General features: G+C 50.5%; 1 protein-coding gene across 1 annotated transcript in view; it reads right to left on the bottom strand.

Annotated features, from left to right (window-relative positions):
• Nucleotides 1-12007, bottom strand: part of SH3D19 (SH3 domain containing 19) — a 524308-nt gene that overhangs the window by 206963 nt on the left and 305338 nt on the right. The window contains exon 6 of the mRNA XM_085641658.1: nucleotides 2041-2230. Within this exon, the coding sequence (XP_085497784.1) occupies nucleotides 2041-2230 (190 nt within the window). The remainder of the gene's footprint in view (nucleotides 1-2040; nucleotides 2231-12007) is intronic.

Raw genomic sequence — 12007 nt, forward strand, 5'->3', positions numbered from 1 at the left:
ACATTCAGAACTGCTATATATAGGAGTCGCCTACAGGTAGATTGTGGGCTACCAGTAGCTCGCAGATTGTCTTGGAGTAGTTCAGTGTCACTAAGTCTAGTTTGAGAATGTGCAGCTGTGAGCAGGGAAAAGTGAGTGTGTGGGAGCAACATGCAGCCCATCCTCTTTTAAAAGAAACAATGCCCTGCCGCGGCTGGCCGAGAGGCCTTAAATAAACAATAAACAAATGACTCGGATTGGATCACACAGTTTGAAAACCTTCACCCTGAAATTAATATCCATCAATGATGATAAGTCTCATCAAGAACTTCATTTCTTTAAAGTAAACATTCAATTGCACTATGCTTACATATTTTTTGGTTTCTTTCTTTCTTTGTCATTTTTGCTGTTTTTCTCTTTGCTTTTGTCCCTTCTACACATACTTTTTTTCTTCTTTATGCTTGAATTTTTTCTTTCTCCTCTCCTGTCGTATTTTACTCTTTCTTACTCTATCCCTCCAGATCTTTTCTTTCTTCATTTCTTTTTTCCCCTCCCCATCTTTTCTTGTCCCTATCTCACACTGGTTCCTTTTCTCCTCTTTGATCATTCTTTCCTCTCCCCTTCACTACTTTGTTAATTTTCTTTTAGTGTTCTCGCTCTTTATTTCTCCTTTGCTTTTCTGTCTTTCTTTATAATTTTGGCCTTTCCTACTCTCCTTTTTTCTTATGTTTCCATGTTTTTTCTCCCATCATTTCCTCTCATTCCTTCCTATCTTTGATTACTACAGCACATTTTCTTCCACTGCTTACCTTCCTCCTTCTTTCAGTAGTTTCTTCCTACCACATCTCTTTCCTCTCCTTCACTCCTTTATTCATTTTTATTTTTCACATTTTTTCCTCTTTTCTTTTTTCCCTCCATTTTGACTTATTTTCCCCATATCTTCCGTCTACTCTTTACTTTCATCCTCTTTTTTATTTTGCTATTTAAGAGTACTTAACTTCATGAAGCAATCGCTTAATTCAATAATTCGTGTTTCATCTTTACCTCATCGGCCTACTCACAGGTTTGGGGATGGCTGCAGATATATGTTTACTTGTAGAGTACTAAAATGTCTGCATATACCCATTATTAACCGTGAATCATTAAGACCGTGCCTGTTTCTGGACATCGACCATTAGACTATGGGACAATTAGTTACCCCAATAGGGTTCTTTAGGACCTTAACTCTCACATACATGCCAACATTGGGGAAACTGGCTAACACCAGATGGCGATCTATGCAAAAGTATGAATTCTGCAGCTCATATGCCCCGAACAAAATATTTATATATAATAATTAAGGGGATTTATTTTCTCCATTGGCTTGCACCAGAGTGGGGGCAATTTTAAGCGGGGAAAATCTAAATGACGGCCATTCTTGGCTTCAAAAATCATTTGGCATGTATGCTCTCATAACAAGAGTATGGTATCATATTTACTAGATGGCATAGAGACCAAAAACCCCAAAGAGACACACAGTTTTCACATGCAATTCATTAAGAAGAATAAAGGGACAAAGCTGATCCTTGGAGACATGCATATGAACTGTTCCTGATGCAGCTATTCTGCCATTAATTATGTATGCTGACTGCAGGAGCACTGGGTGCTCTCGAGCAGCATTTAAATAGCTTTATCTAATCTATTTTAGGGAGCAGCTACCACTGCCCAACTTTAAGGGTAACAAGCACCTATATTAGAAGTTAGAAGGTACCTGAGGGTCACTGGAGCCTTCCTCAGGGATCAAGAACACTTTCCAGTCCAATGCACTGAAGCTCATGGTCAAACTTTGAAGAATGCAGAAATTTCCCTTACTTTGAGGGCATTGTATCTAATTTTGTTTGGGTGGAAAGGACACAAGACTATTTGTATTAGCCATAAAAGAGACATGCCAGTAGGAGAAGATCATGGCATTGAACCTTGCTCAGATGTGCACTGTAGAGGAAGATCAACATGCGTGCTATTCTACGAAACAATGAAAAGCTGTACTAGGCCTTTGTAAACTTAAGAAGGGAAACTACTTACTTGGAACAGGTTGTGCTTCACAAGGAACAAGCTGACTCACACTGCTGTCTGGAATGCAGTCATCTGAGTCCTCTGGAAAGTCGGTCTGTGTTGCAGATGTAGTGGTAAGTTTGGGAACAACATCACTGGTAGATGTAGTAACCTGTACTCTGTTGATTTCTTTGATCACCTGCTCGTAAGATGGAGGAAGCTAGGAAAAACAGAAATGGGTGGAGAGATTTACATACAAAGGCTAAATGTTCTGCAACTCAGTAACTTAAAGTGGCACAACATCTTTAGCAGAAGCCTGTGTGCATAATACAAATTGTTTAGCAGTTTGTAAACTAAAAACTAGAATGTCACGTTTTCACTAACTTATTGGGTCATACAACAAGATATGTATGCGAGGACTGGACCAAAGGGAAGGTATGGTTGTGAAAAAAAGATCAACCACAGGTTTGAAAGACCCCATAATTAAAATGAGAAATATAATTTGGCTAGTGTGCAAATAAATACTTTGAAAACAATTGGCTTCATTGTTCAGAATACGGAACAAATTGGCCTGGGGTAGTACAGAGATTACTAGTTCCACACCTGGCATTTTCTGTAGGGAGGCAGTTTACGACTTAGGTTTAATATATGGGGGAGGAGCAAGGAAGAGATGTACAATTCCGCATCATCTACAATGAGATTTGGCCATGTTCCCTATTCAGAACTTTCTAACTAATCTGTAGCAACCCAGCAAAGACTCCACAAGTAAAAATCTCTTTCAAAATCAAAAGGACTATAAGACTCTGAACTCAAATACACCCAACGCAATACTAAACCTTAAACACCACTGAGCAACTCTGCTCGGAACAATGTACCTGCCACTCAAAAGAAGTGATCGATGTGTTAAAACCACAGCCCACAACTCTGGAACAGTCTACCACCAAAAATCTGCAATGTAAACACCGTTGTGTTTTTCAAAGCCAGACCTCTTCCAGCTGTGACGTCATCCAGCAAACCAATGGATGCATAACGTTAAACACCCTAGAAATGCTTGCTCAGAAAACCAGCCATATGAATTGCTTTTTTATGTACTTTGTTCTCACTGGTTACTTTTAAAACAGACACACAAAGGTGCTTCCAAGTGCAGTTGGACAGTGTTCCTAAATACCAGCCCGCTTATTACAAGTGAATATAATATAATTCACTTTGTAATAAGGCGGGCAAGATATTATCACGTGTGATGGAGTAACTGGACCACCAAACCAAACCAACCATGTGACTTTCTTTTTTTTTTTTTTGAAACCGTTTATTGCAATCTCAAATAGTTACAGGTATGGGCCTACAACCATCTGGCCGGCCGCTAGAGTGGCAGAAGCATATGACATACATACAGAAAAATCTCTTGGTGGTGCAAAAAGGGTAAATCAGGAGATGTCAGCAGTGCAGGCCACATAACTCAAAACCCACAATACGGTTTCCTTTTGTCGAAACACAACAACACAAAAACACCACACCCGCAAGGCAACCCGCAATCCCAAGTGACAGCACGCGCTCCTTAAGTAGGGGACCCCAACCAATCGCCAAACTCTGAAGAGGGGAATGAGAACAGATCAGGGACTGGGGAACCACGTGCCCATGGCTGGGGGAGGGGGTCGGCTAGGGGGACGGAGCTGGTGAGGCAGCCGGCAGCAGTGGCGGCTCGCAGATATCCCCGCGATAGGCGTTCCAGGGGCCACAGATTTTCACCCACGCCCCAGGCTTACCCCTCGCAACATACACCACCTTTTCACGAAACATACACCAATCCATGTGTTCTTTCCAGGCCGACACCGCCGGGGGCCTCTGGGATCCCCACAATTGAGCAATGTCACGCTTAGCTATCATGTATCCCAGAGTCACCCACCGCGTCTGCGGAACCGAGTAGTCGGTTGGCTCCCACACATTCAGCAAGCATCTCCTCGCTTCAGGCAACAGCGCGACACGCGTAACCACTCGCAGGACCTCGTGCACACCACGCCAGAATCGCTCCACCTTTGGGCATTCCCACAGAATATGCAAGAAAGTTGCCAAAGCACCACAGCCACGCTTACACAGTCCATCCTCAGCAAAGCCCATACGTAAAAGCCTTGGCCCCGTCACGTAAACCCGGTGGAGGATCTTAAGCTGGACGAAGCGAAGGCGAGCCGGGATGGCCACCTCCTTCAGAGAGGCCACCGCGGAAATCCAGTCCTCGTCATCCAATTCCAGCCCATCGGCAACCCAGGCCTCGCGGAGGCCAGTCAGCAGGCCCGATCGGTCGTTGATCAGTTTTTTATATATAAGGGAGATCGTGCTGTCTGGGACATGGCCATCCAGCACTCTGTCCTCTAGGGGGGAAGACTCCGGAATGGACGCGACATCCGGGAAGACGGAGCCCAGCGCGTGGCGGACTCGTAAGTACCGAAAGTACTCACTGCCTTGCAACTGAAACTCCGTCTGCAGCGTCTCGAAAGTTTTGAATCCCCCCCTCGTCCAGAGATCTCCCACGGTGCTGATACCGATCGTGTCCCACTTCTCGAAGCCCTTCGAGGTCCACAGGGAGCCCAACCTCGCAGACGCATAGAGCGGTGACGCCCGGGTCAAACGGTCCTTCCACCCCATAGCTGCGTTAGCCGCGTGCCATACACGCACCATGACACGCGTCGGTCCCGTCAGGCGAGGGTCCGGCGCGCCAGAATAGAGCGCTCGATTGTAGTCGCCACCGGGCAGGAGCATCTTGTCCATTTCAAATGCCGGGTTCAGGGCGGGCCCGTAAAGGCCATGATTAATCGCAGCTAGCTGGGAGGCCCAGTAATACCGTTTAATATCCGGGAGGGCGACCCCCCCATCGTACCACGGAAGCGTCAATTTAGCCAAGGCAATACGTGGCCTCCCATCCCAGAACAGGCGACGCTGCAAACTCTCCACCTCTCGGAAGTAGCGCGCCGGGACCAAGTCCATAGTGTTCTGGAGAGCGTACAGAAAGCGCGGCAACGACATCATCTTAAACAAGGCCGCTCGGCCGAGCGGCGAAAGCGGCAGACGCCGCCAACGCACCACGTCCTCCCTCAAGCGCTGGAGGGGGGGGTAGCAAATTCCGCTCGTAGCGGGCCTCCGGGTCCAGAGTAATATATATACCCAGGTACCGAAACCCCTGGGAGGCAATCTGGATCGGACAGTCCCGTGGTAGGACCGGAGCCTCCCCGGCAAGCACATATACACAGGATTTCCCCCAGTTGATGACGAGGCCTGAGTTGCGACCGAATGAGCGCAAAACATCAACTAGGACGATCAGTGATTTACGCGGGGAGGCGAGATATAGAAGGATATCATCAGCGTAGAGAGACACACGGTCCTCATGCTCGGGGGTCCAGCGGAGACCACGGATGGAAGGGTGCCACCGCAGCCACTCCGCCAGGGGCTCCAGGGCCAGTGCAAACAGGAGAGGCGACAGGGGGCAACCCTGTCGCGTGCCCCGTCCCAGTGCGAATGGAGCCGAGACTCGTCCATTCACCACCACCTGCGCCAATGGGCCGGAATACAACAACTTGACCCAGCCGATGAAGCCCGGTCCGAAGCCAAACTTCGCCAGCATCGCCCAAATGTATGGCCACTCGAGCGTATCAAACGCCATGGTGGCGTCCAAGGACGCCAAGATGGCCGGCTCCCGCACGAACGGGACACGCGCGAGCACCCCGTGCAAGCGTAGCAGATTAAGGGCCGTGTTACGATGGGGTATGAAGCCGGACTGGTCTTGGTGGACCAAATCGCCCACCACGCCGACCAGCCGGTTGGCCAGCACCTTGGCGAGGATTTTGGGCTCCGCGTTCAAGAGCGAGATGGGCCTATAGGATGTGACCCGCTCACGGGGTCTCCCCTCCTTGTGGATCACCACGATCGTGGCCAGACGCTGGTCCGGCGGAAGGGAACCCCGCGAGCGGGCCGCCAGGAACATCGCGCGCAGGTGGGGCGCCAGTACATCCGGTCGCAGCTTATACAGCTCGATAGGGATGCCATTGGGGCCCATGGCCTTGCCAGATGCGACCGAGCGGATAGCAAGGGCAATTTCGTCCGAGGTGGGAGGAGCGTCCAGCGAATCCCTGTCCTCCACCGAAAGGGAGGGCAGCGCGATGTCCCGAAGCAGGGCATGGGAATCCTCCTCCGAGCAGGGAGAAACCGGGGAATACACCTCGCGGAAATAATCCGCGAAGCAGGAGACAATGGCGTCCGGCTCGGTGACACACACACCATCCATCCTCTCGATCAACGGAACCACACGACTCGCTCTCTCCTTTTTGTCCAACCACGCAATCAATTTACCAGCCTTATCACCCACATCATACAGTCGCCCCTGTTGCTCCCTACTGAGGCCCCTGGCCGCCTCCGTGACGAGGGCCCTATAGGCCGCCTGCTTGAGGTGTAGAACATGCAATGTGGCATCCGTCACCCCGCTCCCCAGGTCACCCTCTAGTTCAGTAATTTCGGCCTCCACCCGGGTTACCTCCTCCCGCTCGCGCCTCCGGGCATGGGAGATAAGGGAGAGGGCCTCCCCCCTGAGAACTATCTTAAAAGCCTCCCAAAGGGAGATAGCCGAAGGGACAGACCCCACATTCTCCTCAAAGTACCGCTGCAAGGATTTGATCAATTCTGCTCGAATAGTGGGGTCGCGCAGGTACCAGGCATTGATTGGGGCTACCCTGCCCTCCCCCCTCGGGAAGACATCAAAGTGCAACAGTAATGGGGAGTGATCTGAAATACCCCGCGCCAAATGGCGCACCTCTCCCACTCTCCCAGCATAGGCCGCAGGGACAAGGACATAATCAAGCCGCGAGAGGCTACCATGGGCACCCGAGTGGAAGGTGTATTGCAGCTGCGCGGGATGCTTTAGTCGCCAGCAATCCACCAATCCTAGTGTATCTAAAAGGCCGGACAGCCACGCCTGTGCCCGGGGGAGGTCCCTGGGGGGATGACGATCCATAGACCCAGAAGCCACCGCATTGAAGTCTCCCCCAACTACCAGAAGCCCACCCGGGAGGTCAAGGAGGAGGCGCCTCCAGGTCCGCAAACGTGGTAGATTGCAACCCCGGCGGAACGTACACTGATACAAAAACGACCACTTTGCCCTCCATTCTACCCACCAAGACAGTGTAACGTCCCCTCTCATCATGGCGCACCTCATCAATCTCCAATGGGAGCGAGTTCTTAATCATGATGCCCACCCCCCGCGAGCCCGAGGTGAAGCCCGAATGGGCCGCCAAGCGATAGCCTCGCCGATTCATGGCATGAAAGGAATTACCTATAAGGTGTGTCTCCTGCAGGAAGACCACATCTGGTGAAATCCGTTTCAGATACTGCAGGACCACACCACGCTTAATCCTATCCCCCAGTCCGTTAACGTTCCATGATAACACAGTCAAATCCCTACCCCCCATCATACATGGAAGCCATCAGTCGTCCCCCAAAGAGCATCTCAAAAACAACAATACAGTAAAGGGTTCGCCTTGCGGTGCAAACAAACAACACTCCACCCCCGCCCACCCATCCCAACAGAACTCCCCCCTCCCTGCACCCCTGCATGAGCCCAGACAGCCCCCCCAAAGTGCAGTGTGCCTGTCGCCCCATAGATGAAAAACTAACTAGTCCCCCAGAGGAGGAGGGAAAGCCCCCAATGGACCCCGCACGACCTCCATAGGAGGGGAACATACACGGTCAGTGAATGGTAACAGGAATGGTGTCCAGAGCAAGGCCTACTATTCACCCCTCAGTTCTGATCCGGCGAGCCCTACCCGCCAACCGCACCCCCCCCACCCCCCCGGCCCCGATCCCCAGGCAGAGTATCCAACCAGTCCCCAGCCGCCTCGGGACGGTCAAAAAAGTGCGTGCGACCATCCACCTCCACCCTCAGCTTAGCTGGAAAAAGCATTGAGTACTTAAGGTTCAGGTCCCGTAGGCGACGTTTAACTCCGAGAAAACTCAGTCTCTGCTTTTGGACTGTCGGAGTAAAGTCAGGGTAGAAATTCACGTCCATATTATCGAGCTTGACCGGTCCCTGTAGCCTGGAAGTCTGCAGGATAGCGTCTCTGTCCCGAAAGTTAAAAATCCGGGCAATGAGAGGCCGCGGCGGGGCTCCGGCCTTAGGTCTTCGTCCGGGGACCCTGTGAGCACGTTCCACCGCAAAAAGTTTACTCAGCCCCCGGGGCTGGAGACGGGTGAGGATCAGGTCTTCCACAAACAAATCTGCCGCCTCCTCCTCCCGTCCCTCCGGCACCCCGACAATGCGAACGTTGTTCCTCCGGGCCCGACCCTCGGCGTCCTCCAATCGACGGTCCATCAGGGCGCTCGCCTGGCCAAGCCGGTGCACCTCCTTTTGAAGGGCCGCCACGTCTGTAGTGAGACTCGAGGTGGTGTGGGCCAGGGAATCGACCCGGTCATTCGTTTTAGACAAGTCGGCTCTCACCAGGCCCACATCCACCAGGGCCGAGTCTATCTTCTGCGCCAGAGTATCAAAGCGCTGGTCCACCGAGGCCTTCATCTCGGCAATGGCGCCCATGACGTCCCGGAGGGTCAGATCCGCGGGCTGAGCAGACGCCTCAGCCGGGCCCGCGGGGGATGTACGCTGTGCCTCTGGGGATCCCTTCTGGAGGGTGTAGCGGTCCATACTGTTTGACTGAAGTGCCGGGCCACGGCGGGTCGATTTCACCTTTGCCCGGTCGCCATGTTGCTTTGTGGACATGTCGCACTCCCAAAGTCGTGCCAATCTCCTCAAAAGGGCCGATAAACCAGTTCACGGGTTCCGGGGGGGGGGGGGGTGACCACTGGACCGCAGGACAACTCACAGCCGGCGGGTCAGCCGGGCACCGGGACAAGGCCACACCACCGCACCCCGCTCCGCAACCCTACCTCGCTTGAGGGCAAGGAGGGCGCAAAAGCGAAAGTGAAAGCGCGGGGTACGCGAGTCGCCCAGCCCTGCCCGCCGCTGTTGTTCGCTTTGTCCCCGGATCGCCCCACAACTCCAATCCGGGGGGCCGGCGCGGAGAAGGCCGCAATCTTCGAGCGGTGCTCCCACCAGTGTCCGGGGTCCGATTCGAAACCGGAAAACGGGTGCCGCCTCAGCTCGGGTACACAGACACAGTCCCCTCGTCAAAGAAAGGATATAATCAGGATTAATTCAGGAGGTCGCGGAGGTCCTCGGGAGCTTCGCACCTACGCGGCCATCTTGGTTGCGCGCTAGGCTCCTCCTCCCATGTGACTTTCTTATTTATGTATTTTGTTCTCACTGATTACTTTTAAAACAAACACACAAAGTGTCTTCCAAGTGCAGTTGGAAAGCGTTCCTAAATACCGCCCACCTTATTACAAGTGAATAGAATATAATTCACTGTGTAATAAGGTGGAAAAGACATCATCAAATTTGTGATGGAGTAACCTGACCACCAAACTCTAAATCAGGCTTTAAGTTGCTGACCTTGGGAGCTGTGTAATAATCCTGGTATTTTACCAGCAGTTGGGAATTCACAACAAATCCCTAAGCACACAGGCAAGCTGAAGAGGGCTAGAAACACCACTTAGAAGAGAAAGCTATTTGAAAGTTAGCTAGTGGCCCGAGTTTCAAAGATAAAAAGTTCATTATTTACCCGAAGTACAAAAAATATATTTTTCCCAATCTAGATTTTTTTTATGGGGGGAGGAGGGGGGGGGGGGGGGGGGGGGTGGGACAACAAATTGGGATGTGATGCTGATCGAAGATTAACTCTGCTACATCTCTTGCTATATTAATTAGACAAAGTGGGAACAAACTATTTTTAAATGTCCGGTGTATCAGACAGGCTGTTTTTAAATAAACAACTTTTATCTACTGGCAACCAGTAGAGGTTTTTTTCCAAACAGTCAGAAACACAATCAAACCTTTCCAGGCCCAATAAGACACAAGCAACGGAATTCTGGATATGCTGCAGTCTTCTCATTGATTTGTCAGGTGGCCTTTGATATACAGAAATACAGACATCAAGGTGAGCGTGCACAAAACACCAGGATCTTCTGTGCCAGCTTTAAAAATACTGCAGCACATCTCAGCACCTGAAGATAATAAGTACAGGCTTTAAAGACAGCAGATATTTGAAGAGCCAGGGAAATGTTTGCGTCAGTTAAGATACCCAAGACTCCTAATAACGTTGGTGCAGGACAAGGACCCTTAGGCATAGGCCAGGATTCCATGACAGAATAGAGCATTTGGTAAGGAGAATCTCCAATTCTGTGGCACTAACCTGCAGGAAGTGGGCGTTCATCCACCACCGCAGTGCATCTCATGATCCAGGGAGCAAAACCGACAACAAGTCCTCTTTATTCCCGATGCGAAACAATTTCTGAATATCATTTGCAATTATCTGGGTATCTCTTTTATCAACCATGGTATTATATGAATGTGCCAAACTAGGAATTCCATGCTCAGTAAAACAGCATTGCTGCCTTCTAAAGGCGGGTTCCGTGTAACCTATACACGCAAGATCTCTGCCACCGTTTACAGTCTGAAGGATCAATGCAAATCCCATCTGCTTTGTCCAACATTTGAATGCCTAACTTGCAAAAGACTGCTATTGTCGATATCATGAGGTTATGAAGAGTCAAAGCATACCCTTGACGAGTGTTTTACTTTTGGAATTCTTGAAGATAGATTTCATCGTTTTCAAAGTAAATATTTCAGATGTCCTCCCTTCCAGTCACATACACTGCACTCCATTATTTGCCCCTGTGTTCAATCTCTGCATCAAACCATTAGGGCGCTTCTTCAACACCCACATGATGCATAAAAACTAGCACACGGTTTTCGATTGCCTTTTCATTTGACTTTTACCTCGTAGCTTAGTTGTAACTATCCTTTGATAAAGTTTGGGGATTCCATCAGCTCAGTCAGAGCTGAAATGGTTTGCTTTATTCTGCAACCTTTTTTACTTCCATTTGTCGGTTTTCGACATTCTAGTCACCTATACTTGAGACATTTTTAATAAGTAAACTTGCTAGAGCATGAAATGCTGTACTTCAATGGAGTCCTGCTTATTCATTTCTGCACTGCTCGCTCCGTGCCCCCACTTTACTCAAATCATTCCTTGAGTCCACCTAAATCTAGATCTCCACCACAAAATTGTAACTCAGTTGCTTATTGCTGAATTTGCACTTGGCAGCAACAATACACTTGAGTAACAGATCCAGGAATGTTGATTTGACATGAGCTTCAATGGCATCTCTCACTGTATTACCCCCTGCTTTAATCGACAGACTCCAACCTGACCTTTCAAGGTCACATGGGGGGCCAGGGGAGGGGGCAAGATGGCACCCTTGTAGGACGCACGATACAGTACCTCTGACCACCCGCTGCATTTAGAGTGACTGGCATGAGTCCCGGGACCCACCAGAGCCACTCAGAACGATGAGAGCCCCCAGACTATGCATCCACTTGGTGGGGGTAGAGAACGAGTCTCCCCTGCCGACTGCTTTGCAACTGTGTGCGCTGCCCCCGGGCGTGTTAGCTGCAAGGCTTAAGATGGTGGGACGGTCGGATCGGCATCAAGGGGCCCTGGTGTGAGCTGAGACCCACTGGAGCCGCTCAGCATGACTGGATTCCACAGATAACACCTCCTCCTTGGGGGGGTTGGGGGTCTCCATCAACATTCCCACCCCTGGACTTTGCGTGGATGCTGGCTTCTGCGCTTCAGGTCACTGTGCGACTCATGATGGTGGCTGCCACAAGGTGATGGGAGACCCGCCAGATGGCATTAAGAGCCCCAGGTGCGGGACCTGGGGCCCAACAGAGTTATCCAACATGACAGGATCCACCAGAATGTGCATCCGTTTTGGGGGATGAGTCAGTCTCCCCTCGGACATTGCTTTACTTCTTGCTGGGATCAGGGGAAGGGCTTTGTGGCACCCCTTGATTTGAGTCTACCAGGCTGAGGTCAACTTGCAGAAAACAATGCTGGCAGCA

This window comes from Triturus cristatus, chromosome 2_2 (assembly GCF_964204655.1).
Source record: "Triturus cristatus chromosome 2_2, aTriCri1.1, whole genome shotgun sequence".
Lineage (NCBI taxonomy): Eukaryota > Metazoa > Chordata > Amphibia > Caudata > Salamandridae > Triturus > Triturus cristatus.